Source organism: Anomalospiza imberbis, chromosome 4 (genome assembly GCF_031753505.1).
Source record: "Anomalospiza imberbis isolate Cuckoo-Finch-1a 21T00152 chromosome 4, ASM3175350v1, whole genome shotgun sequence".
NCBI classification, from domain to species: domain Eukaryota; kingdom Metazoa; phylum Chordata; class Aves; order Passeriformes; family Viduidae; genus Anomalospiza; species Anomalospiza imberbis.
In genome coordinates this window covers 24724403-24752040 of record NC_089684.1, presented here as the reverse complement: position 1 = coordinate 24752040, position 27638 = coordinate 24724403, and the positions used below count along the sequence as shown (strand labels likewise).

The 27638-nt window shown below is 40.8% G+C and overlaps 1 protein-coding gene across 2 annotated transcripts in view; it reads right to left on the bottom strand.

Moving 5' to 3' along the window:
• The window catches only part of UNC5C (unc-5 netrin receptor C), a 244442-nt gene that overhangs the window by 20872 nt on the left and 195932 nt on the right, over positions 1-27638 (bottom strand). The window contains exons 5-11 of one of the 2 annotated variants that reach the window (XM_068187535.1): positions 24513-24693; positions 22270-22437; positions 20911-21075; positions 7556-7612; positions 5917-6108; positions 4329-4673; positions 1246-1333 (exon numbers count right to left, since the gene is read on the bottom strand). In XM_068187535.1, coding sequence (XP_068043636.1) covers positions 1246-1333; positions 4329-4673; positions 5917-6108; positions 7556-7612; positions 20911-21075; positions 22270-22437; positions 24513-24693 — 1196 coding nt within the window. The remainder of the gene's footprint in view (positions 1-1245; positions 1334-4328; positions 4674-5916; positions 6109-7555; positions 7613-20910; positions 21076-22269; positions 22438-24512; positions 24694-27638) is intronic. The other variant, XM_068187536.1, reaches the window with a different exon arrangement.

Below are 27638 nucleotides of genomic sequence, written 5' to 3'. Positions count from 1 at the left end.
AAATAATATTTTAAGAATTAGGTGTCTTGGAAAGGGAGATTTAGAAGCAAGCTGAATAACAGGGGATGCAATCTGATTTTGTTTTCCTTCCTCAGGAAAGTGTCTTTGTTCAATATTGTTTGTAAACCTCTTTCATAGCCAAAAGTAATAGGAATATAATCAATACTAGTTATGAACAGAGACATTTTTTCTGTAGCTGCAATTAGCTATTTTCAAAGAGCGGCTGATGAATAATGTATGCAAAAGGGTGGGTGGAAAGATTACTTAATTTTTCTTTAAGCAGATTATTTTAGCTTGGGTAAAAGACTACCAAGCTAAAGAATAGTGTTCAATATCACAGAGTGTATAAACAGCTGTGGCTTAGCACATAATAAAAGCTATTAAGAGGCTGAGCCAAAAAACATATCTAGCTATGAGGAGGAGAAAGAGGCAAAGTACCGTGTAATGACTGCCTCAGCTTCATATTTGCCATTCTGCCTTTGTGCACGAGTCCATTCTGCAGCCTAAGATCTCACCTTTCTCTACATTAGGGTCTTCTAACTGGCTCCAAATGGTATCTTGGCCTTTTTGTAAACAATTATTTTTAATTTCAAGGTTGCCAGATCACATGCCAGTAGACATTAAGATCTAGACTATGAATTGTCTGCACATTCAGGTAACAGGAGACAACAATGGTCATCCCAGCATCAGCTCTGGGTGCCCTCAGCATGCACTGTCTGGGGCTAAGCAGCAAGGAGGTGGAGGACACCAAAAGCTTTGGCTCCATCCTCTGCATAGACCAGCCAAACCTGTGAAGGGTAAAATAAAAGTTCACCTTCATTCTAACAGGAGAGGAGATTTTCCAAGTCCAGTGCTCAGGCACCTGTCCCTCCGCTGAGCTGATTTACCTACCTTTCTCCTCTGCTCCCTTCTCCTTTGCAGCACAGGTCTTTATCAAGAGGCTACTTCACATCTCTGCTGCACAATCTCATGCTGGCATATTTTCCTTGCTCCTCTACAATTCAGCATCCCCCTGGCCTGAGGACTTGCTGCAGAGTGCAACACTTGGTTAGGAAAGCAAATGTCTGAGCTGGTTTTGTGGCAAAATTTATCCTTGGCTTTGCTTGTGTTTACCTTCAAGTCAGCAAAGAGGTTCAATGCAGTAGACTTTGCATAAGTATTATTACCACAGGTCTTCAGGTACTATGTTCCACTCTCCCCCCCCAACCCCCCATTAATGCACAAGGAAAATAAGGCAATTTTTACCTCATGTTCTCCTTCCTGTGAACTGTCAGATACATTTCATAGACTCTCCCTTGTGGAACGGCTCCCGCTGGGATCAGCAAACTTACTCCTGCAGAACAGAAGAGACACAAAAGATAAGATGAAGGAAAAAAGAGGTGAGTGGGTCTCTGAAGAGGAGTGACAGGAGAGGCAGAAGATGAAGCCTGCAATGCCAGATTTTCAGCCACCCTCACCATCAGACTGTAAATGACCTCAGCAAAATGTGAGAAAAATTTACTGCAACCCTGGTGTCTTCAGTGTCCAGCTGCCTGTTCTTTTTCCTCTGCACTGAAAAACAGAAGTGGAGAAGAGGATTTTCTTCCCTTTCATTTTATTTAAAGAGCAGACAGATGGTTACGCTGTTGCTTACCTTGTAAAATGATGGAAAAACAAACAACTCTGACTAAAATTTCCAACAGCTGTAATAGGACATCTCTCCCATGGCAATTCTTTCTTAATTAAGATCAGGAAAGAAAAGCAGTGGAGCACTGTCCCAGGAAGCAATAAGAACTTGTTGTTTCCTGAAAGATGGCTTCTGTGTCTGGCATCCTGTCTTTTAATGCTCTCAGTTCTTAGTGAGGAACTGAGTCCGCCATGGAGATAAAACTGGGCTTCTTGGTTTTTCAAAGTGCCTAGTCCTGTAGAGTGGCTCAAAACTGGGATATGCAACCTTGAAAAAAACGTGGGCAAATATGCTCAGTGTCATTTTCACTAATGATTTGCTGCACACTTGATTTAAAACACTGTTCTTACATTACTTCCATTTAAGAGATGTCTTGAGCACAACAAACAAACACGGCCCATGAACTGGCTATTTCACTCTGCTGGACACATCTCAGCCAAATCTCTTTGTAGATGTGGATTAGCTGGAAATTAATGGCAAGGATTTGCATACAGTAGTTACCACATAGCTGAAGACAAACCTAGAGAAAGATTATTTACATGTATGTGTTTACTTTAGAGACACTTTATAGACACCTTGCATGGCTCTGCCTCTTTTCTTTAGCATTCACAGTTTGGTTACGCTGGACACCTACCATGTGTTGGTGTGCAGGGCCTCAGTCCCATATTTAGCTTTGAAGGAGGGGGGTAGCTAGGAAAACATTTTCCACAAATGCCTTCTGGCACTTGTGTCTTTACAGGCCTGTTACAACCTAACCTGTGCATGCTTGCAGCTGTAACAGGGCAGGTATACTGCAAATGAAGGGCTTTGATCATATCTTGAGGATGACATACATTTAGAAACAGCACAGAGGCATACAAGATAGCAGCAGACAGATTATTTTATTTTACAGAATCATTACTTTAATAATTTTGAAGTGATTACAGCATCAAATGTTTTTTCTTTATAAATTGATATTAATATACGTGAATTAACAGTGACTAATAGACTTTGCTGATTATGTGCACCACTGTGACATATGAAAACTGAGCATCAATATCTATCTTCAGCTGCTACTTAGAAAAATGTAATAAGCAAGATTGTATAGCACGGAATTTTAACATTGTTCATGAGTCAACACCAGATTTATTGAAGTAGTTCAGCTTTCACTTAAATTTAATAGGTATTTTTGCTTCCCATTAGACATAAGCTCAGAGAGCAGGGCTATGGGTCCAAGCACTTTTGGCTTCTTCATGGGCAGTGCAGGACTGCATCATGGAACCAAACCACCATGGTTCAGGGCCACCTAAGCATTTTGCTTCCTTCATAACATCAACAAAAAAGAAGAGATCCAGCAAAGAGGCAGGGGACAAGGGTAGGCACCATCTCCTTGGTGAGGGCATTTGCTGTAAAATGGCCAAGCTGTGAGCTGCAGTCTCACATGTACTGTGGTCCTACCTGAATTCAGAGTCCCAATGAAACTGGGCAGGTGTGTTCCTGACCTTGATTCCTGAAAATCAAGCTGTTATGCATCTGTGTATTCCTCACATCAAATGCTTTATGTATTTGATTCCTTCTCACTTTAAATATTAATGCTGATCTGCAGTATCATGCTAAACCCATGGGAACGTCTAGGTGCTGAACTTCCTCAGAAAGAACATCAACACTACATGCAGGAAGCAAGCATTAGCATGGCTCTGCTAAAAATCTATCTAAAAGACCTGAGCTCTCCCAGGGCTACCCAAGAGCTCCTTGGATGCTCTGAAATTGCCTGCTGGTGTCAGGGTGGCCTGAAGGGACCTGGAAACATGACTTGAGAAAGTCAGGTATGAGAAATTTTAAGCAGCATGTTGCATTACATCAATAGGCCCTCAATGCTCAGTCCCTCTCTTACCTAATTGTAAAGCAAGTCAACAATAAATACAGGTAAAAAACTTCCAAAAATAGTCTTCGGTTGTCCTGCTTCAATTGCACATAGTCTGCAATGAAATGGAAGTAGAGCAACCAAGTTGTTTTTAAATTAATTTGTCCTAGTTTAGCGTGATGACAAAATAGAGGCTTACTGTATTGAAGTCCCTTTTCTAGAACTGCATGAAATGAAAAGGTGATGCTGAATTTCACTTGACACAGGGGAGCTCTGACAGCTCAAGCCTTGCATGTCTCAGAAAGTGGTTAAGAGCCCTGCAATATTCTGTTTGGAATCAGACAATCATTTAGGTTGGAAGAGACCTCTAAGATCATTGAATCCAATCATTAACACATCACAGTGTTCACCACTAGATCACATTCCTATGTATTTCTTGGGAGAAGAGACCAATCCCACCTTGTTGCAGTCTCCTGTCAGGCAGTTGTAGAAAGAGATAAGGTCCCTTTTCAGCCTCCTTTTTTTCCAGGCTACACAACCCAGCTCCCTCAGCTGCTACTCCTAAGACCCATGCTCTTGTAGTGAGGGGCCCAAGTCTTCCTCAGCTGTGTTTAAAAGCCAGGACTTGGGGTACAAAATATTCCAAGTACTTTTGTAGATGCAAATGGAGGGGGGGAGGGAAAAACCCCATCTATATGTTTTGATCAAAGAAAAAGCAGAGTCCCAACTATAGATTTTCTTTTCCTATATAAAAACAAGCTAACACTACCTAAACCCACAAGACAATTGCAACTTTAGGCCAGCATGGCTAGCGCTTACCTGAATTGGGAATTACTAGGTGGCCTCCTAAGGAGTTGAAAGTCCCAAAGGCGGTGCATGATGGGTCAGTTTGCCGGGCAAGGCTCTGGTTCTTCATGTTCAGGGTCTCATTCTCCAGCAGAGACTGCGTAATCTGTGGGGACAGCTTGGAGGAGAAGTCAGAGAGGTCATCCTGGGGAGTGACTGCACCAGAGGTGTTATAAACCTTGATCTTCAAATTGGGGAGGGGGTCCAGGATTGGAGAGTTGGTCATTGGGATTTTATCAGAGACATCATGCAAGGCGTACACAGGACCTCTGTACATGGCTGCAGCAGAAGTGAGGTCTGGTGGCACTGCCAGGAGGTCTGCAGTGGAGATGAGAAGGAAGAACCATGTTATTTCCCTGTTCTGGTGACTTTATTCCAAGCAACAATTTGGGTTTTCATATGCATTTTGTCTTTCATTCCAAATGTTCAGATACACAAAGTCCCTGAACCTTCATCTCCATTTCCATGAATTCCCAGCAAACTCCCAGGGCTCCTATTACCCCAGCTGCTTTGGAATCTGATTGCTGTACAAAATTACAGCATACTTCTGTCCTGAAGAGTTTTCACTGGGAGTAGTTTTCCAGGCTGCACTCAGATTCCAAATATGACATGGTTAGCTTCAGGGCAAAATGCTTTCATCGCTCAGTAGATCTAGTTTTAACTAAAACCACCCCCCTAAATGCTATGCAACAATCATTAGCCAATTTTCCTAACTGGCCTTATGACAGCATTCCTGAAATAAAAGACAACAAGCCTATGAAGTCATCATGCCCATGACTCCCTGCAGTGGGGGGATTAGTAGCTGCATCACACTTTTCTAAGATTTGCTTTAAAAGCTTCTCCAGCAAAGAAAACACTTCTGCTAATCTTACATGTGACAACTCCCTTGTCATCTCAACTTTCATGGTGTAGATATTCTTCTGGTGTAGATATTGTGAAAAAAAAAAAGGAATTCTTCAGCCTAAATAAGTGTCTTGATAAAGGCAGCACTACCTTTAGAGGTTTTTTCCTGGTGAATGAAACGAGGAAAAAAAAATCAAGCTGTTATGCACCAGTGATAAAAATATTCATTATTAAATGATATTCTAGCACAACTTCTACATTTTCTATTAAGTGCACAGTACTTCTCAAACTACTGTTTATACCAGTGGAGACAGGGCATAGGAAGAAAAACTAATAGTGAAATAAAGGGGAGGAAACTGTGATAGAATTACTGTAGTATCACTCCTGTGATGCATCCTGCCTCCACTGTTTCTGTCAGAGCTTTGCCATTGATTTCAACTTGAGCTGGACCTATATTTCCATAAAAGTGTCTGAGTTTCACTCTCACATTCATGCTCTCTCTTCAGAAGTTAAATTCACCTGCTTTATACTCTTGAGCACAGCTAACAAACACCACCACGGGTTCTGAGCATTAGATAATCAGAAACAAATGAACATGATCTTTCTCCTCTCTATCAAGTGTCAACAGGCATCCAGCAATATCATTCATGCAGCCCAAGAGACCGTACCTGATATCATCTCCCTGAATTGGTCAAAATGGAGTGAAATGCCAACTAACCTTGCCTTGCAGCCTTGATGTTGACAGGCTGAAATCCCCCGTTTAGTGCCGAGGAGTCAATAATATCTGACTCAAAGTCCCGGTGGTTCTTGCGGTAGACAAACAGGGCCACAACCACGGAAATGGCCAGGCACACGATCACAGCGATGACGATCCCCACGTAGAGAGCAACATCATCTGAGTCAGGAGCAGCTGCAGGGAGAGAGGCCAGGAACCTTCAAGAAATATCCTCCTTACAGGGACTTTCAAGAAAACACGTTCTTATTATTCTCATTTCCTGCAGACATTTACTGCCTTTTTTATAGGCTAATTTAAAAGCCATTTCCAACACCATATAGCAGGTCTATGCCCTTTTGATGGAAAACAATCCTTGATTTCTCGCTAACTTGTGTTTTAACTCTTTACCTATCCACTTGTTCATCTATCTAATACTCAGGCTGTGAACTACTAAGCAAAACATGCCATAGACTTAGTCTTGTGAACCAAATTCACCTTAGGAAATGAGATTATGTCTTAATGACATAATGTCCTAATATTGATATTTAGAAGTTCATCTGATACCAAAGACGCGTGGGTTGTAAAAATTCAGAAGCCTTATTTTTACTTAAAAAAATGTAAAAGAACCCAAAAAATCCATTTTCTCTGGAATATTCAGACATATCTTTGGTTGGTTGGTTGTTTTTTTTTTTTTTTTTGTTTTTGTTTTTTTTTTGTTTTTTTTTTTAATGTAACCTGTCATTACTCCCTTCCATCCATTTGCCTTCAAAAATATAGACTAGTAAATTAATAAAGTAGAGAATCAAACATTGAATTCTCATCAGTGGCATTAACACATACATATTAAGATAAAAGCTGAAGTAAGCACAAGAAATAATGTGGTGATTTACCAAAAGGAACAAAAATTTATTAGAGCTGTATTGTGAGGAAATGGCTATGATATTTCTACTAGCTGCTTGTACCATATCTTCAGCACCAATTCCAAGCTAATCTCTAGCATCATTATCCACCAGACATTTTTTTCCCAAAAGGTCTGAATATGTGTTCAAAAACTGATGTATTTCTATACAGTGAAGAATCCCATTTTTAGAAATAGCCTAATGAAAAAAAGAAGTGCAAAAACAAATCAGACTCTTTTAGTACCCTATTTTTGTTGGTTTGAAACATGTGAAATCACTTTTATTTTATCTCTTTTAGCCATTTAAGTCAAGCTGCCCTCCAGCTTCAGAGGTGAGAGCTGGTAGATGCAGAAAGGAACTGATCAATCTCCGACAGCTCCGGGCTACCAGACCTTCAATTTACCAAACTTGAAACATCCCATTTTTAACCCAGCAGTTCAGGAAGCAAAACTCTTGAGTTCCGGCTCAAAGACAAGTTATCCTTCCACCACACTCTGTCCAGTTGCTAAGGGAATTTTAATGAGAAGATGGCTCATTCTCTCCAGTTTCTGTCTCCCATTTCCCTCGTGCACAAAGGCTGTATCTGCTGCAAAGCAGCATGCCTGCTGTCAAGCAAGCGGAATGTCACCCTGCTGAATAGGTCCCTTTTTTGCCTAGTCACACTGAGCTTGCCTAACAAAGCCTGACCAAAGGAACAGCATCAAATTAGCATCCAGGAACATAAAATCAAACATTAAACTTACAAGAAAATCCATATTCATTCTGGGTTCTCTGTTCAGTTGAAATAGGATAAATGAAACCTTAAAAAGAAAGAAATTAAACAAAAATGGGAACAAAATCAAATGAGGAGAACAAAAAAAATGAAGCATGAAAAATAGTTTAATTAAAAAAAAAAAGGAAAAGAAGGAAAAGAAACTGATGGCACTTTAAAATTCTGATACAGCACAGAATTATGATTTTGCATCCCCTGTCTCCTCCAGAGCCTTACTAAGAATTAATAAGCAGGCAGATTGAATTTCTAAGCCAAAATCGGTCTCGAGTCACTAACTTTGGAGTGCTTAAAGTCTTTCTTTTATTGAGCATAAACTGTAATGGATCTAATTTATTTCAGACATCTAGGGTCATTAGCATATGGAAAGTCTTTTTATCCTTATCCCTTCCATATGCTTTAATTCCCAGGACATGTTTGGTGAGGCTCTAAACAGTTTTTATATTTAATTATAATAGCTTGCTGTTGATCTAACAGAGCTAAAGGAGACCTGTTGTCACTGGTCAGAGGTTAAATACTGATTCGTGGAGCAGTCTATGCACAAAGCCCTCACTCTGTATTTCCTTGGAATTATTTTATCGTGTCCTTAATACACATTCAATAGGAGTTCCTTAGGGAATAAAGAATTTGTCAGCAAACAGTAAACTGAGTGGTTTCTCTTTGAAATCATTACAAAATCAATAAGGTCCCTGGGGTCAGATCATTATTTATTTGAAATCTTTGCAAGCACCATATATCGACAAAATCATAACACAATTTACAGCTTTATTTCAGGATGGTTAAAGAAGAAGGTGGTTCCTTTGTCTTTTCCTTCTGCCATCCCCACAGCACAACACACTGGAGCTGCTTAGTTCAGACATGAATCCTGTAAACCCATAACGCATCTCCCATGTGGCAAATAAGTGAAGTGTTCCAAGTCCCATCCTGCTGGAAAGGTAAATGACAAATCCCAACTAAGCAGGGGAGTCACTTTCTGGGACGGGATTAGAGTCAGTGTAAGAAAGAAGGTACCTCTCTGCCATCACCTTCCCTTAAGTTCTCCTGAAGGGAATTTCACCCTCTCCCCTTTGATCACACTGCAAGGAGCTCACACAGCTGGGGACTCCCTGCTGGAAACTGGAAAATGCACTCCTGGTGTGGGCCTAATGCACAGGACCACGTTACAGGCAGACCAGAGTAATAATCTCCAGCTCCCAGAACCACTGAGCTTGGGTGCTCTGTTGTGAGCATCTGTTGTGTTCTACAAGATCTTGCTGCTTGGCTGTATTTTTTGTTAATGAAGACACAGTCTATCCCAATCACAGGCATAGACATGCCTACTTTCAAAATTTCCAAGCATTAACTACTGCATAAATTCTACCTTACCTGAAATACCAGAGCAAACCCTGCTGATTTTTGATGATGGTGTTTTCTTCTGGGACATCATGGCACAAACTATACTGCCTGTAATCTCTGTTTAAAGCTTTACTTCACAGCAAGGATTCCAGCCATACCAGTGTTTTTAGAAATATTATGTTCTTACATTCATTTCCCTGGCTTTGAGGCAAGTTCACCTATGTGCACTCTCAACATTCATATTCAATCTTTTGTTAATAACTGCCTTCTCTTTCTACCGGTGTACTTGAAGTACTGGCCATGAAAAGTCTGGTGAGTAACTTCTGAGGGCTTGAGTGAGTCTTCAGCAAGTCTGGGCATGAATTTACAGTACCCTTGTTACTCTCAATTACTCCCCAGATGAGTGCTGAGGCTCATAATTTGTTAAATTTCAGCTATAGCCTTATTCCCAATATTTCCTTTGCCAAGACATCTCTGGAGAGACCAAGAGGCAGGCAGAAGGAACTTAAAGGCCCAGGGACAAAGTGGATTTTAGGCTGGATGCATTTCTGAATGATTATTTGCCTCGTACTCAAATCCACTGGGAAAGCTGTGGATGTCTCCTTGCATTTCATGTGCCCCAGCAGGTTCTCAGAGGAGATGGAATGGAGCAGCCCACATGCCCTGGCTCTGCATCACCCATGGAGCTTTAGCTCACCTGTGCAGAGCTGAAGAGGCTATTTCTCTCTCCTCACATGGCATCTGAGGTGGTCAGTTTTGTGTTCAAGGCTGTGCATCACTCCTGCTACATCTGAAGGGATCCAGCAAGTGCCACTTAACAGGCACAAAAGATGGTATCACCTGGATTAGCTGTGATGTTACTGAAAGCATTCTTTCCTCACAGGAAAATGGAAATCCAGGTTCAAGCTTTTACAGCAAAGTAAACAAGCACAATCCTCAAATATTCTAAAAGAAATTTGCCTCATTGCAATCTCTCCACAGACCCTGCTAGTCACAAATACATATTTGTGGCTCACAAGTTTCCACAGATTCTCTTACTGCTAACTACAGACAGCACCACTGCAGCTACATAAGAGTGATGCCAATTTTCTCCACAGAAATGTTTTGTGCATGCATTCAAAGATACATGTATTGAAAAAAGAGGAAGAGGCAAGGATACTACAGGATGCTTCTGCCATTTGGGCAGGATGTTTTACAACAAAATTAGTTTTTAGCACACCTCCAAAATTCACTCCAAAAGGGAATAGGCATTGCAGGGGCAAGGAGAAGGCCTGCAGCCATGCACTAGTGATGGGCGGGAGGCAGGCTTACTGCCACAATCCCAGCACAAGAGAATGGGGTTTTCTGTAGGAAGTTGTCTGTCACACTGGTCCCTCTGATTATGCCTTCAAACAATGAAAAAAGGACATTTTCATCAGATAATGACACAAACCTGCAGGGATTAGTAACTGAAATAATGAAGAATGTCTTCTCTCTTCAAAGTAATTGCAGTAAAGAGAGATCTTTTTCAAGTTCTTTTTTTTTTTCTTCATCCTTGTTTTAACAGCACTCCTCAGTAAATACCTAAGGGATTTCTACCAGAGTGATGAACATTTTTAATGAGAGTAAATTTAAAAAGGTGCTGGAGGGTTTGACTCTAGGAAGGCTGCTGACTCATATTTAGAACAGCTGGTTTCACAGTGAGCTACTTTGAGAAAAGTAATTTAAGCTTCTTCCTATAGCTTGTTGGGAAATACATATTTTCAAGAGTGCTTCTGCTATTTGTTGTGTAACTTACTGTTGAATGAGTAAAATAGCAATAATCATACTTTATGCTTGCATAGTGCCTGCTGTTTGAGGTTCTCAAAGGCTTACCAAAATGGGTATTTGTTTCCCTCATTCTACAAGTACCTCACCCTACGTCAAACCTGAAAAATCAGTGGGAGGCTCAGGTTAACACACAGAAATTGAACCATTGTAATTGCATGGTAAAGGCATTATTCAGTAAAAAGCTTTTAGTTAAGTTAATGTTTCTCCTTGTATTCTAATTTATAGTCCAATTTACATTTTTAAATATATTTTTTGTGCCTATGGAAGTGTTTCCATCAAGTGTCAAAGTTGGGGTTTTTTTTAACTAAATTAATTGCACTGGTACAAATTGTTTGTACAAATGCAGATGTACCATTAAAAAGGTGCTTTAAGTAGACATTACCTATTTTGTTTCTAGAAAGTGTGAGAAGAGCAGTTTAATCACCTTTCTAATGATGCAACACACCGGGAAAAACAAAGAAGGGTGCATATATCAGATTGTACTTGAAAAATTAACTAATCTAATGTTGACATATAGAAAAGACTGCAGCAGGCTTTTTATCAATTTACTTTAACTCAATTTAAGCATCAGTCACACTCGGCAGTGATTTGGGAAATTGTGACCATTTAACTGAATAGATTGTGAAGCTCATTTAATTAGTTTGGTGTAGTTTGTGAAGGCAGATGATCCCAAAACACTGGAAGTCTAGCCTGAGCATTCTGGTCCCACATGCCTTGTTCTGACCTGGGAACACATTTGTGCTGGAGGCCTCTGGAGACAGAGCGGCTGCTCTGTGCCACTGAACAGCCCTCAGCATATCTGCATGTGACTGTCACCAAAACGACTGTTCTAAGCTCTTCTTCTTCCACTGGGAAAGAATCAACTCCTCAGCATATTCATGGGCATTTATACACACATGGTGCTCAGCATGGGAGCTCATGACCATGGGCATTCTGAAATCCTGTGTTTGATTTCACCTAGAAAGCCATGGGAATATAATGCCTTGGCCTGTGAACTGGAATATTTTAAAGAGAATTTTTATACCTGTGTTATAAAACTCTAGGTCACAGCTTCATGCAGAGAGAACTTCATAACTGGCTCCCCTTTTTGCTCTGTAATTGTTTTTGCTAGCTTTCTAGCCATGCTGAATTTGTATTAATGAATATCAATTTTAGAGTGAACTGATCAGATTATGAAAATATTTTACTCTGCTGCTTGCAGAAATTAAAATATTTAAATAAGAAAGAAAGAAAAATACACAGTTTTCAATTTGTATTTTTCCTGAATATTTTCCCTCTTTCCAGCAAATATATAGGTAAGACAGGTTAAGTAGCTGAAGATTATATTTCTGGCCAATTATTTACTAGGGCTTATACAGTTTGTGTCACATTTATGAAAATATTTACAATTACCCTGCAAAGAAATAGTTTTATAGCATTAGCTGCTGAGGTCACAGTTTGATACCTATTTTGAGACTTTATCAAGATCAGTGAGAACTGGAGACCTGCACTTTCATTTAATAAGGTAAAGATTGCATAAAGCACACCACAGCTGCTAGTTTCTTCAATGCATCATACTTTAATCTGGCACCACTTGCTTCTAATCTATAAACTCTCTTTACTCGCTCTGTAGCAGTTTCAAAAACAGCTGAGCTCAAGTGATTCCATGGTCCTTCTGAAAGCCTGGCCACATGATGGGTCTCAAGAAGATCCTGTTGCAAAGAACTCAACAGGTTGAGCATAACATTGTAGCAGCACTTTCCCCCCTTTTGACTCCAAAATCAATGCCCTCAAATCACCTCTGAGAAAAAAAAAAAAGAAAGAAAGCATTCAACTGCTGCCTTCCTTTCTCAGGAAACAGATAAACAGAGACTGATTCTTACATGCAGATGCTTAACATTTGAAGGAGGAAGTTCTTGGATGATGTAAAGTAGGTGTGTGGTATATAAAATGTGACATGAGTTTACTGAAACAACTCAGTAAACTTTTTTTTTTTGCTGTGATACATACACATCAGATGAATTCCAGTATCTGATAACTCAAAGCCAGCAAGCTGCTAATTATTTTTCATACCAGACCCAAAAAATATGCACCCAATTGCTTCTGTTCTTAATTCCCAAGATGAGGTCTTCTTTCAGCATTAAGTCCTATTACCCTCCTCATTGGGCCAGCTCCAGTAGCTCAGAATTTAATTTAAAATCTTTGGGTTTTGCTGGAATTTTCTATAATGAGTCTCAGTCTCAGAAATTATCATGGAAAGTTTGAATAAAATTGGTTTAAGAACCCCAGTAACTTTTTTTCTTGTTGTTACTTTCTCGTTCAATGGATGTCAATGAGTAAAAAATTCTCAACTCCCCCCAAGTATATATAGCTTTTTCCAAATTCCAAGTTCTAGAAATTCAGCCTGTCTCCCTTTCCCTGTAAAATGCCATTTTCAATTCTATGTCAGCCCAATTTCAGTTTTTTTTTTTGCACTCATGGGAAGAGAAACTCATCAATTCTATATTATGAATTCCATTATACAGAGAGGGTTTTGAGACAAAGAAGAAAAAAGTGTTATATGTCCCTGCAGTGTTTGCAGTGCTGTGTCTGTGGCTGTGACCTTGCATTACCAGTCCTGTTTCCTTCTGCCTTACCTCACTTACCATCATTCCTACAGCAATCACCAGCTTGCTTGAGTTTTTTTAGTACTTTTAAAGGAAATTCTAGATGATCAGTATGGGGTGCAAAGGCTCAAAGCTTTCAGAAAAGACTTCCAAGGGCTTTCAAAATACTAATTCGGATACATTGCAATGCTTTTGGCTTCCATCTAAGTCCATCTAGGTTTCTGTTTATGATGGCCAAAGTCACATATTCCCAGTTTACAAGAAAGAATTTTGGAGATTTAATTTGACATTCAGGAGTTTTAAATTGCTTTGTGCAAGTTCCACTGTCCAGAGGCTGCACGTTTCCAGCATTTTCTTTTCTACAAGGGGCAGAGTTAATGGTACAAGAGTAATCTTAGAGTAAACCCCGTATTCTGACTGTTTAGTGTCAAGGCTTCATGTTCACTTAACATGTTGCTAATGAGATTGGAAAAGTATTAACCATAAAATTTGAAGTCTACTTGTTGTTAATTATTTCTCTCCCTTGCTATTTCCCAGGAAATGTATCAAAAAAGCCAGAAGATATGATATGTTATACCTTACTTGTGGTGGTTAAAAATTAGAAAAAATTAGAAAGTTTTTTTTTCTATTTGATTTGAAAGCAGGCATTCAGGGAAGAATTACAGGACAGAGAAGCTTGATGAGGAAAATTAGAATAAAAACCAAAAAAAAACAAACCAACAACAGAGTCTCTGGAACAGCAAAAATATTTCAGACAGAAAGATTTCCCTCAGACAGAAAGATTTTCCCTCCCTACATTTTTATTCTAAAGAAAGACCTTCATATCTGTAGTAATGATGCTGAAGGTCAGATATGATATCAGGCATCCTAGAGATAATGCACAGCAATTTATTTTCCTTCTGAAGGACTAATTATTGGCATATTCAGGCTGGGCTAATAAACAGGGAGCTTGAGGTTTTGTGACTGATTATTTACTTGGATATTATCTCAGATCTTTCCTGAGTGGGTGAGTTAAATGGGGACACTCTCTTGTTCTCTCCTTGAACAGGAGTTCATGATATTCTATAATTATGTCTGCAATTATGTTTTCATTTTAAATTAGATCCTGACATTTTTTTAACATTGATAGAAAGGTCTTGCCTGAATTTAAACATGCATGACATCTATATGGGAAAAAGGGAAGATGGAAGAGAAGGATAACTTGTCGCTAAAATTTGATATGGATTAGAATATCCAAGTTTGACATTATGCAGTCTTCTGTAGTTAAGGACTTTGACCTTTTAGTAAAATCTTATGTCAGTCTTTAGTAGGACCTCAGCACTGTATTTGTTATGCATGTTTGACAGCAAAGTAAACACATGCCTAGCACTGCAATTCACTTGATGTATATTTGTAAATTCCACTCTTGCAATGACTGAATGCTAGCTAGACTTCCTGGGGTTCACTTTGCTGTAGTGGGACAAGAGCGCTGAAATGAGGACAAGGGACACCACTGGAGAGAGGACACATGGCACACAGCTAGATGAAGGAAGGGACAATTGGAAGTGGATCTAGGAGAGAGGATCAAAACTGTTAAGAATGCTGGACAAAAAGGGTTATGGACAGCATACGTTATCCCCATGGAACAAGCATAATAATTGTTGGCAGGTTTGTACGCTCACACGTAAGGTAACTGCCCAGCTTATAACCTCAAAAAGTCCAGAAACTCCAGAATCCAGCTGATAAGCTCAATGTTTTTTTACAAATTATAGAAACTTCCTTACCCAACATGAGTTTTCATCTAAGTATGCTGCCAATACTCTTGTTAGTCCAGATTGAGAAGTAGAGAGCACTGAGTTTTACTTCTGATTGTTTCACTTACTCATTGATGAGCCATCAGGTGCTCATGTAACTTTACCCCGCCTGACACTCTGACAGGAAAGCAAAAATCATGAAATATATGCACCTTTGTATATGACAAGGATAATATAAATGTACATTATTGTTTCTGTATGGGGTGGCTTTCTTGTACAATTACATTGATATATCAGTTAGACTTCATAAGATCTGAATTATTCTTTCATCTATCTGAGTAAATTTTTGAGCTTTTAATGTGTAGAGGAATAGGGAAGAATAAAAGAAAACCTAAGAGGATAAAGAAGAATGAAAAGTATAGATGGATAAGGTTGTCTTTTTTCTCCTCTCTGTATAGCTAAATTTTTTTTTAATTAGTGCAAATTTTTGAAAACAGCCTAGAGATCTTACAGCACTTTCTTTCTTTAAAAATAATGTGGAGGTGGCTCTTTCTGAACTGACTGGGGTTAGAACACAGGGATTTCAGTGCCCTAGGTTCTGCCTGTGGCTCTGCACTTCTACTTTCTCCCAACACTTTTATCTGCTTCAAGCAGTTGGTTTTCTAGGCAAGAGGTCTCAGTTGCACAGGGCCTATCAGAGCATGGATGCTTCTCAGCTGGGGATTTTTCATGTCACTACAATAAACTAGAGATGAGTCATAACTCTTGAGATGTGTGCATAAACTCCCTTGGCTGCCACACCATTAGTAGGTGGGTAGCAAATGGAATAACACATCCCTTTACTCATATCAAAAAACAATATTATGGAAAACTTCCTCTAGGAACAGATGAGATGCCTGCTTCAAATGAATGAACTCCCCCTGCTAGGCCAGAGCAGGCCAGGTGGCTGTATCATTATGCTGACAGATTGAGTGTATTAGAAGTTCTCTCTTGACCCACATGCTCTTAATAAAAGGTTTTATTTCATTCCTCTGCACACACAGGCTTCTGTTGCAGTCTCCCTTGAGAGACTTCTGCTTACCTTCTGGAGCTTGGAAAACATTCCCCCGCTCTTTGCACACTGATCTGCTCTGGTGGACCTGTGGCCATCATCAAGCTGCTCTGCCCTGTAATTCTTCCCTGAATGCCTGCTTTCAAATCAAGCCAAAAAGGGAAATGAATTCTGATTCCATCAGAGTTTTTGACATTTACATTAACCAAGCAGGACATGTGCAGAATATGTATGTTTTGGAAAGAAAGAGATGCTAGTATCAGGGTAACCTTGCTTTCTACTCAGGACCTGTATAAACAGAGACAAGACTGAAAAGGGAAGCATTTTGCCATTTAATGCCCAAGCAGGATAAACTGCATCTTTTTCACGTGCTTAGGCACTATTATTGCAAGAGGGAACCTTCACACTGATTTTCAGATGAGGATTTCAGAGTACTCAGCAAATACAGATTTGCTGTCACCACATCACATAAATTCACTCTTGACTAGAAGGCAGCCTTTTCTAAGAAGGAATGGCATTGCTAGTCTGGTAATAAAATCTTCACCATGGAATGGTGTCTTTTTCTCCAGTGGTGCATCTGCTATTTGCATTTCGAAGTAGTTACGCTGCATGCAGGGAGAAGAACAGAGTGACCTGAGAGTCAGCCCAGAGTATTGTAGCAACTATTTTGAATTTTTTTTTCTATGTTTTAAAAAATTACAGTAGCACATCTCAGTCTTTTCATGCTCAAGAAACAGAGGGAAAGTCCATATGGGATCTGATGACCCTTGGCAGTGATTCACAGGTGGAAATTTCCCCTTGTTCCTATTCAATGATAGATTTTTATTTCATATTGTGAGACTGTATAAAGTAAGCAATTTTACTTCACAGAGCAACAGTACTATTTGTATAACCCATAGTCCTCAAGCAACAACATGTGCTTCTTTATTATCTTGCTTGTTGCTGTAAGAGAGTTAGCTTTGTGTTTTGAAAAAAAAAAAAATTAAAGCAGAACTTAGCCAGCCTTTTATGAAAAGCCACAGTGGTTGACTAAAGCCAAAAGTGAGCAGAAAAAGGGGCACTGGTTGTCTCCCTCTGACTGAGGTAGTGCCAACCCTGCACGTCCCAGGCATGATTTCAGAAAAGTCTAAAAAACCAGCAGGCACCAACCTCATGCCTATGGACCTGCTGTACTTATTCATTCAGGACAGGGACAATACAAATCTGAACACTGTCACTTTAGATCCTCAACAGAAAGGAAATATGTGACATGCTGTGAGCATGACAGCTTCATGTCACAACTCAGGTAATAAGCTTTCAACATAACCATGAAGCACAGCTAACTCTCCTCATAGTTTGTGCCCCTCTTCTTGACTATCAGCAGAATTTTACACATAATGCAAAGCAAAAGCAGCAGTTTTGTACCACACAAGTGATCTCACACTTGTTCCAGACCGAGTCCAGCAAAACACTTCTCCGGTACATTGCTTTAAAAATGTTTGCGACCTAGTGAAGGGAACTACTTGTATTGCAGTTTGAGGCAGCAGGAGAGTGCTTTGCTTTCTCATTCCCCGCACAGAACACCCACCAAAGTCATTAGGTGATACAAATGAAGGGCTAATTGCAGTGCTTCAGTTTACAGCAATCCCCTGTGAGATGCAGTGTGTGCCTTTAAAAGTGTTGTTCCTTGCACTGAAGTATTTACCACAGTACTCATACATCAAGTGGGAAATAATGCAACTATGGAGGCAATGCAACTAGCGTGGGTGGTAACCAGCCAATTCTTCTTACACCTACAGGAGATTTTGTTCCAGAAGGTCTTATTAGTGCTATTATGGGAATTATGAAATCGTTATAATGGGAACTGCTAGACAATATTGTGTACTTGAAAACTTAAAATAGCAATGGCTGCCCTAAATTTTCACTACAACTGCTTTTCCTCTTCAATTCACCCTGCTGGCTCTCTGTGGGCTCTCTAGTTTAATGAGTGTTCATCCCTTCGTGTTAACAGAAAAACACAAACTACTGGATACGGGAAAGTATGTGTGTACCAGCAAGATGATTAGTCTGAACAAATGTAACAGCAGAGTTGCATGAGAAATGCCATGGTTAGTGGTAAGCGCAAACTACAGCTTTGGGTGTAAAATACTGTGATTACAAGGGATGGAGAAAGCTCCACTGTGTTTATCCCCACAGAAATCAATAGTGGTGCAGACTTGTGCTCTTTGCTGGAGCAGGGGCGGTCTGATGAAAGAGCTTATTGATTTATCCAGCTGATGCTACTGAAGTGAATAATAGACTGGAAGAGAAAGGGATTGTAAATGAGACTCATTCAATCCAGCATTTTCCAGGATATCTTTTACATGCAGCTATATAGAGATATATATTTACAAGTGAGTTTTTGTCAGAGCAACAGGCTAGTGACTCCTGGCAGAGTGTCTGCCTTCTAATTCTTTGACCTCAACTACATCTGTGGTGCCAAGCTTCAAGCTCTCACTAAAGACTGGCAGTAAGGAGGCAGCACCAGGGCATCTAGGAACTGGATTTGACTATGGTGCAGGTAAGCAGCTGGCCATCAGATCTTCCAGCTGGCTGTGGCCACAGAGAAAAGGTGGCTGAAGCTTCCTCCTTGCCACATGTGCCATGCCAGACCCAGTGGCATGAAGCCACTGGAAAAGACTGTTGTGAATCTACAGGTGCCCAGGCTAAGAGAATTGTCAGTTCCAGGCCAGACCCACAAAGCCTCGAATAATGTGGAAAGAGGCATGTTGTTTTAGGAATGACAGGAATGCTATGTGTCTTCCTGGCTCAGCAGGCAGATTTTCTAAGAATCTAAATTCACACAGGCAAAAATGTAAGTGATCAGATTGATTTCACATAAACTGAGAAAAATAAATAAATAAAAAGAGGGGGAAGGGGAGAGAGAGAGAGAGCAGCAGGCACACTGCCACATAGTACAGCAAATCAATCTTCTCAGCAGTGATGGATCAGGGAGCAGGACTGGAAGTTTTACAGGTATGTGAAACCCTGCGAGTATAAAGACACCATTAAAACACTGCCATTAAATTCCAACACTGAAGGATTATCATGGCCCCTGGAGCTAAGCAGGTCATTATGTGACTGCATATTTTTCATTACCATTTTTTATATACATATATATGAAGCAGAATAGGAGTCACAACAGTTTCACCCTCTCTCCTACTGAAGACCTCTGCTTTATACTTCGCATCCACTTTCACAAATAAAATGCAATATACCATCAACAGATAAATGAGATCCCTACAGGGCTTTTATTCTGCTGTACTATTATATCTACTTTTCCACAAGATTTCTGCTTAAATGGCTCTCTTTATGTGCACACACAAAGATGACATACACCTGCTAAATATAATCTGATAGTGAAGAGCTCTTCTGTGTGGGAAAATGCAACTTTTCCTCCTAATTTGCCATAATGACTTATTAACTCTGCTGGAACTAGGGGTGCATTAGCTTCCCTACAATAAAAGTCACCAAAGTGTTGTATAGTAAGACATAGCTGGATTTTTCCCCTATCCTTAGAAACAAAAAGGAGAGGAATTCTGAATGTTACCTTTTCAATTTTACCATAAAAACAAGTGTTTTGAGGGATTACAGCTTTATAGACCACTGACATTGACTAATAGCTTTTAACATGATGGAAATGCTTGTGTGAGCCACATCGAGGGAGATACTTGTAAATCTGTGAAACCTCAAAGTAAATGGTCATGCTGTGCCATAGGGTAGCTCAGAGATCACTACCAACATAGTAGCTATTTTATATAGCACTTATTCAAAGAGCAGACCAATTTATTAGCTGGTAGTGTCATTTTCTGTCATCATGAGTATTTCAGTCAAAAGTAACCTGCCTCAGAGAATAAGAATTCTTTACTAGTTTTTATTCTATCTTTTTTTATTATAGAACTCAAAGCATTTTATGATCTGTACACAGAGGTATCGGATGGGTACAGCCACAACTCTTTGGAAAACAGAGAGCTGAGGCTTGACAGAGAAATACTGCAGAGAGATGGGATGAAGGAATAGGAAAAAGCTGTATGTGAGGATTCTGGCTTAGGTTATTTTACTAATGAAACATGAAAGGGAGTTTTGATGCACCAGCAGAGCAGAGAAGACCTAATTTTTGAGAAGGGATAAAATGTAGACCTGAGTAATTTTTCATCAGTGTATATCAGAATTACACTTAAAGCCTGCTTTTCTTTGCTTCTCTATTAGTCAGAGAGGCAGGACCGCTGTGTGAATAGGCCCAGGTGGAACAGACCAGTGCTAAAGCTGATCTTCCTGAGGTTGCAGCATGCTGGCAACCAGATAGGAAGTTTGCATCAGCGCTGCATTGATGCAGTGTACCTCTTTCTACCACAGTCACTTGAAATTGAAAAAGGAGCATAACTATTATAAATAGAAACATATGAATTCACCATTCCTGACAGTAAAAAGCTAGAAGCCAATCTGCTTGGCCAAGTTTACTCTTTTGAAAATGCTGGCTTTGGTCTAAATGCTCTATTTTTCCATTTGCAGTGCTGTAAGAGCCACTGCCAAGCTCCTCTGGACAAATGCTGAGGCAATACAGAGAGGAGGGCTGTTCGGTGGGGAGGGCACGCAGTAGAAGGCTCTGTCATGACTCTTTCTAATTCTTCACTGTTTCATATTCCAGGCAAGAGGAGTGGGGTGTCCAGGCAGGTTGAGAACTGGTCCCTAACTCATTTCTCCTACAAATGGTTCTGTGAGTTTAGGGCATTGATGCTGATCTGCAGTTATTTCAGGGTTTGCCGCATACATCCCAGATCCCGGAGAGAGCACTTACCCTGCATGCAGAGCCCATCTGTGCAGTTCTTGGACTGCAGCACCAGCCCCTCGCAGTCCTTCCCCCCATTCTTGGGAGCTGGGGCTGTGCACTCTCTGCGGCGCCAGTGGGTGCACTCCGTACCACAGGTGGACCACTTGCTCCAGGATGTCCACTTGCCATCCACTGAGACAAGGAGAGGACATAACTTGTTAGGGATACACAAAAGTGAGACCAAGACAGAGCAATGCAGGGTCAGCACAAGCCACTCTGCAGCTCCCAGCCCTTCCTGGCAAGGCAGAAGGACCATCAGCCTGTTATTCTACTTCTGGCCTGTAAATGCACATTCATCCCCACATCTCCTTTCTCTCTGCTCTGGCCCCATTTCTGGTCTTTTCTCCCCTTTATATAAACTTCTAACCAGTTTATCTGTGCTCAAAATGTACAAGCAACAAGTCAGGAATCTGTGATTAATTTTGTGGGGGGGGGGGGGGTGTGGCATTTTTAACACAGAGGTTAGACTTTTCCAGAAATTCTTATCAGGAAGATTTTTCATGTTAAATATTCTCTATTAAAAGAAATCTCTAGAGACACCAATTTATTCCACATGAGTAGAATCAGGAATGTGTTTAGCACCTTTCAAAATCCTGTAAATTATTTTCAAAAGCACTAAAGTGAACAGCTGAAGAATAATATGTAAAATTATTCCAGTGAGAGAGCTGGATCATCAAACTTCACAAGCTGAAGATGGCCTTATTGCCATCAATTTGAGTGGGTCAGTAGTAGGAGAGCACTGTACAGTAGGACAGATGGCAGAATTTTATCACAAGAAGTCACCAACTACATTGCATGTCCTGAAACAATCTTGTATTTTCAGAAGTTTACATTTAAATAACTTCCAAAAGTATGGATACACATCTCTTTCCAATAAAAATGCCTTTGTATTTGACGATTGTATTTGTCAGGTAAACATCTGCCTCAAATTTAATATCTACATCCCAGATGCTTTACTTGCTGAGACAGCTGGACTGAACAGACATTGCAAATATATTTACATCACAGTTACTTTCTATATTCAAGTCCCAATTCTTTTCCAGAGCTTTCAATCTTTATCTCCTACATTTTGAAGCTCTGAATGCTCCCCAAATCTCCTGAATTGTAAGAGCTGAGACCACAGTGCAAGCAGTGTGCGCAAGAAGGGCTGGAACCCGTGCTGCTTGATATGATGTGCTCACTATTTTATCTACTTATGCACCACAACTGAATATTAATTCCCTGAGATGTCGAATTTATTATAATGAAACGTAAGCTTTTGCAACTAATGGTGTTCTCCTGAAATGACTGATAACAAAGTATTTATGTGTGCTTTTCATACTGAACCTGGACACAGAGTGGTGCAAGCTATTTTCTGGACGCTCTGGCCCTCGCAGAAGGCGCCGCCGTTGAGTGGGGCAGGGTTGGTGCAGGTCCTCGTGCGCTTCTGGAAGCCTCTCCCACAGCGGCTGTTACACACAGACCACTCTGTCCAGGTGGACCAGCCTCCATTCACTGCAAAGCAGGAGAAAAAGAGCATGGTCACACAAACAGCCCAGACTGGGCAGCCCCAAGGCGCTTCTGGCTCTGTGTCATGTGGCCTCAAACAGTGGCCACAGGACATGGCACGAAAAACAACACTGAACAGGCACAAACCCACATCTCCAACACACCAAGTGTACGGCAGAAGTAATTGTACAAGCTGATGAAATGCTGATGCTGAATGAAAAACATCACTTGATGACTATTAGGGTTGGCAGGTGACCTGCCTTATCCTGAAAACCAACCTGACCCAGCCTTGAGTGCCTGGTGGAGTGTGTATGACCAAAACCCCTGCAGGTTCAGAGAGCTCTGGCAGCCAGAAGCTCATGTTCTGAAAACTGCACCATTTTCCAGAGGGAGATAACCTGCTCTCCCACTCATGCTCAGATGCACTCATCACCTATGCATGCTCAGAGACCACGACGCTTTGATTAGATATCAAGAATTTTCTTTTCCTTTCTTTCAAGAAGGTGACTTCAGGATGTCAGGACAACTTCACTCACCCCTCTGTGGACATAGCTGGTGTATATATAAATGTCCCAGCACATCCCTAAGTTGTTCAGAATGAGCTCACACTAAATACGTTTCTTTCTGTTGGACTTTGGGAAGATATTTATCTCTGGGAAGATATTTATACTGACTGTCCTTTTCATCCATCACAGTTTCTGGGATAGATGGAGGAATGAAAAAGGAGTTGTGCTGCTCTACATAATAATGTCATTATCAGATATGGGTAATAACATATTAACTGTTTGGATTCCCTAAACCCAAATGTTTGTGATATAACACAACCCTGAAGCAGCTCTGGCAACAAAACCCATAAAATCGCCTGCTCCCTAAACATGTCTCTTGAATATACTTTTGAAAAAAATTCTTTATATATATGAGGAAGGGTTGTAGTATGCCTACATCTTTATGTTTCTGCATTCATCTCAGTTACAAAACATGGTGCTCTTGCATGGTCCATCCCTCAATACCAAAAGCGTTGCTAATCAACTCAATTCAGTCAGTTTTCTATAAAAACTGAAGTAAAAAGCCCTCATTGTGACTTCACAGAAGCAACTGCTTACAATTAAATCTAACTGCTACCCTGAATATGAAATGAATTACTAGGGATAATCATAGGGATTTTTCCCTACTTGTCTATCCTATAATTAAGCTGATTGTAAGAAACACCAGTTCAGTCAGCTGGCACATAATCAGAGCAGGTTTTGTTCTGGTGGATACCCCCACCTGGAATGCATTTGGGGAAGTAACTCTGCAGAGGCAAAGGCTTAGACTGGTGAGACAGAGCTGCAATGCAACACAGGCTGGAAGAGACCCTAGGAGGGAATCCCATCCTTTCCCAGTCAAAGCATGGCCAGCTTCAGTCATATCAGCACTGTGGATGCTGACACAGAATAATGCTATCCCATGCTTTATATTCCCATAATGTTTAGTTTTAAGCTAGGCTGTGTGCCTATGAACTGCAGTCCCAGAAGGCTTTGCTTCTTTGCTCTTGGTGTCAGGGTATGTTTTGGAAGTAGGCACCAAAAATAAGCTTATTTAAAGAGCTATAAGGAGATAGTGGATTCTGATGAGCTCTGACACTCTTATCAGTCACTAGAAGCACAAACTCTCTATCACTTTCACTCTTATTTCTGAAAAGAGTCATTAAGAATATGAACTGTGTCGGTAATAAGCCAGGCCTCCATGCCTGCTGGAGGACGTGCCCTGGTGGCTCCTTGCTGTTTGCAGCTACTGTGTGTTACAGCAAGGGGAACAGCCTCCTTCTCTCCAATCAGGCTGTTTGTGCAGGGGGCTCTTCCTCCTTTAACACCATTGCCTGTCACCAATAAGACAAGTCATCGTACTCCTGAGGGATTTCAGCAGTGCCCCTTGACTGCAGTCCCCGTGTGTGGCTGCAAGTCACCAGGCAGCACAGGCAGCCCAGCCTGGGCACTGACTGCAGCCAGAGCTGCACAAGGGCATTGTGCAACCCCCTCCTGCCCCACCTCCTGCTCTGAGTGAGTGTCCATCCTCCTGCAACAGTGTAAGGCATCACCTACCATAGACTATCACAGTCGCTGTGGTGCTTTTCCTTTTGGCCACAATGTTTTTTGCAACACAGGTGTAATTGGCGGTGTCAGAAAGCCGGGCTTGCTTGATGATCAGGTTGTGATCAATGGTGATGTAAAAGTTTCGGTCTTCCACGGGGTCAATCACCTCTTCATTCTTCAGCCACTCCACCTTGGGGTTTCAAAGGGCCAGAGGCAGTGAGTCAGTAACAAGTCACATCAATATGGACAGACATAGTATCTGTGATTGCATTGCTCATCCCAGAAAACTCTACGAGCCCAGGCACGTGACAATGGACTCACCTGATGAATGCCACCAACTGAAACAAAACACCAGGGCAGAAAAACAGGAGAACACTCTTCATGTCTACCCTTTCCTTCAAGCCCCCTTTCATCCCACCCACCCACACAACAGCTGTCTTGCCTTGCCTTGAAAACATCAATGCATTTTCAAAGGCTGCCAGGTACAGTACAGGGAAAAGCTAATCTGTGCTTTCAGAGTTGGAAGCAAGGCAAAAGGAAAGGGTGATATCTTAGGAGCATATCTGCAAATAGAAAATTCTCCTACAACATCAGAAACCCTAAATCAGCACAGATCTCACCAACTGTTTTCCATATCTTGCCTAATCAGGCAGTTAGTAATGCAGTAAACTTGTCGGTATCTGACCTGAGTCTAAAACCATAAGACTGTATACTGGAGCAGGTAGCACTAACAAATCACAAACCCCAATATTTTTAAGTACACTTGCACTCACATACACACTGTCTGGCTTCAATGGGAATGAAGCAAAATAGAGTCAGTTACCAAGGAAATAGGAAATCACAAGGACATCAGTGCTTATTTTTCCTCTTTATTTGTGTAAGCTATATTTTACTTTAATAAAGCATGATTTCCTTGGTTGCACAGAAAAATATTTTTAATATGATGTTTTTAATCTAGACAATATTCTCTTTATTGCCTTCCTTAGAAAACACCCTGTTATATCCCAGCTGACTGCTGTGAGCCACTCTAATATAATTTGGCTGCAAATCTAGTAGCTCGTTTTCATTTGAACTGAGTGCGCTGAAGGACAGGACTGGGGCCCTGGATGGATCAAAGCTGGGCCTTCATGTCACTGGATCACTTCAGCCTGTGCCCAGGATTTAATTAAAGGAAGAAACACATAACCACAATCAACCCACTGGACTTGTGAGGTGCTAGCTGCCAAGTCCTTCTCTCACAAACCCCACTTTTCTAAAGACATTTGAGGAACTACCCAAGCATTGACATACCCCAAAAGTCACCTGTACAGACTGCTCCAAACCATGGTGAGATAAAACAATAATTTCTCCTGGTGTTCAACACAGAGGGCTCAATTCACCCCTAGACAAAACCAGTCAATGCTGCAAGATCAGTGCTGGCAGATGTGGGCTTGGATTATAGGTACCCACCACCCACTCCCCACCTTTAGCCCTGCCTTGAGCAGCTCCAGCTCCCCTACTCCAGTTTGGGTGGATGCACTTCAGGTATGAGCTGCTTCCAAAGATTTACACCTTTAGTGAATGTAGAGCCACTGCTCCAAGAAAGGCTTGATTTAAACCTCTCTCTTTCACAGCACATCACTGTGGGATGTGGCAGCCTCACAGCTGTCGATACTGCGGAGCTTAAAGACAGTGGTGCAACAAGGGCTCTGGAAATGGATACGTGTGTCTGCAAGGAACAAGGGAGGAAGAAAAAGACATAAAACTTTGGAGGCTGTATTTCTGTCACCATGGAAGATACAAGCTCTTAGTCAATGTTTTTCCTTGACAGAATGACTAAACTTGTTTTTTCCGCCTTTCTTGAATCCTAATAGGTTTCAGGTGTAATCAAGACAGACACATTCCTTTTCAGTCAATGGCAATATTTAACTCCTTCCTCACCTGCAGGCCAAGTCTGCATGAATTCTAGACTGAAAAACAATCCAGGAGCTTATCTCCATCAGTAGCATGCTGCCATTTAACTCCCGTCTCTCACACAAAACCCATATATTTCTTTGGTTTCAAAGTCACTGTTTATTTCCGGGATGGTTATGCCAGGGCTGTAAAAGATGGTACACACACTGCCAGAACTGTGTACATCCCACTGTCAAATCTGCCTGTGCTCTTTCTCTGCTTTGCATACTGAGGACACCAGGACACCAGTAAAGACAGGACTACAGTCTACATGGTCTAAGGCTCAATTTAAAATATTTCTGGTATGTCCATCCAAGAATATACCCTAGCAGCCTTTGGCACCCTCAAGGCTCCATGCCCAAGCACATGGTTCTTTTTTCCACTACTCTGCAACAACACACATACATATTCAATCTGGGTCTCAAATGAGTAGACAAAATTAAAGCTGTAAGCATTGAATTCCCTATCATCCCTGCAAAACTACCAAAGATAATATGAAAAGAGAAGTTGCCAATAAAAAAAAAATCCCAAAACAAAGCAGCTCTGTATAATTCAGTATATTGCCTCTGGCTCTACACCAAACCTCTTAGGAAAAAGATCCTTTTCCACCTAATGCCTCAGAATTTGCTAACAGTAAAAGTTTGAAGAACAACAGGATATCTTTTTTTTTCTGCCAGTACATCAATACGGTGTGTGCATGTCTAAATGCCATCTCTTTTACAAGGTATCTCTTAAATATATCTAATTCAGTCTTCTGGCATCCAGGTTTTTATGTTGTCTGTTAATGTTGCAAACTCTAATGTCAAATCTGAAGGAAGGAACTGATGGATGATTTGACAAGCAGTGGGAGTCTCCTTTCACACATATTTTAGCCATCAGTAGAGCAACACAAAAAAGATAACACCCCTCTAGTGGTTATATTTTCTCCCTCAGTCCTTGTAGAAATGGGGACTAATTAAACACACTATAATATGTGAGATTGTTCTTGGTACTTATTTTCAGTTACTGTTGGACCCATTTTTTACGGTGCAGGTGACTGCAGTGCTCAGCACCACCAAACCTCAGATTATTTTTTGATATAACCAGAGTAGGTGGGAGTAGGGTTGTTCTGTCATGTAAGTAGGAAGAGATCAGGTGTCAAATACAGAAGAGAAGCAAGCAGAATGAGACAGTTTGATTTATGAGTGACAAGTATGCAAACTG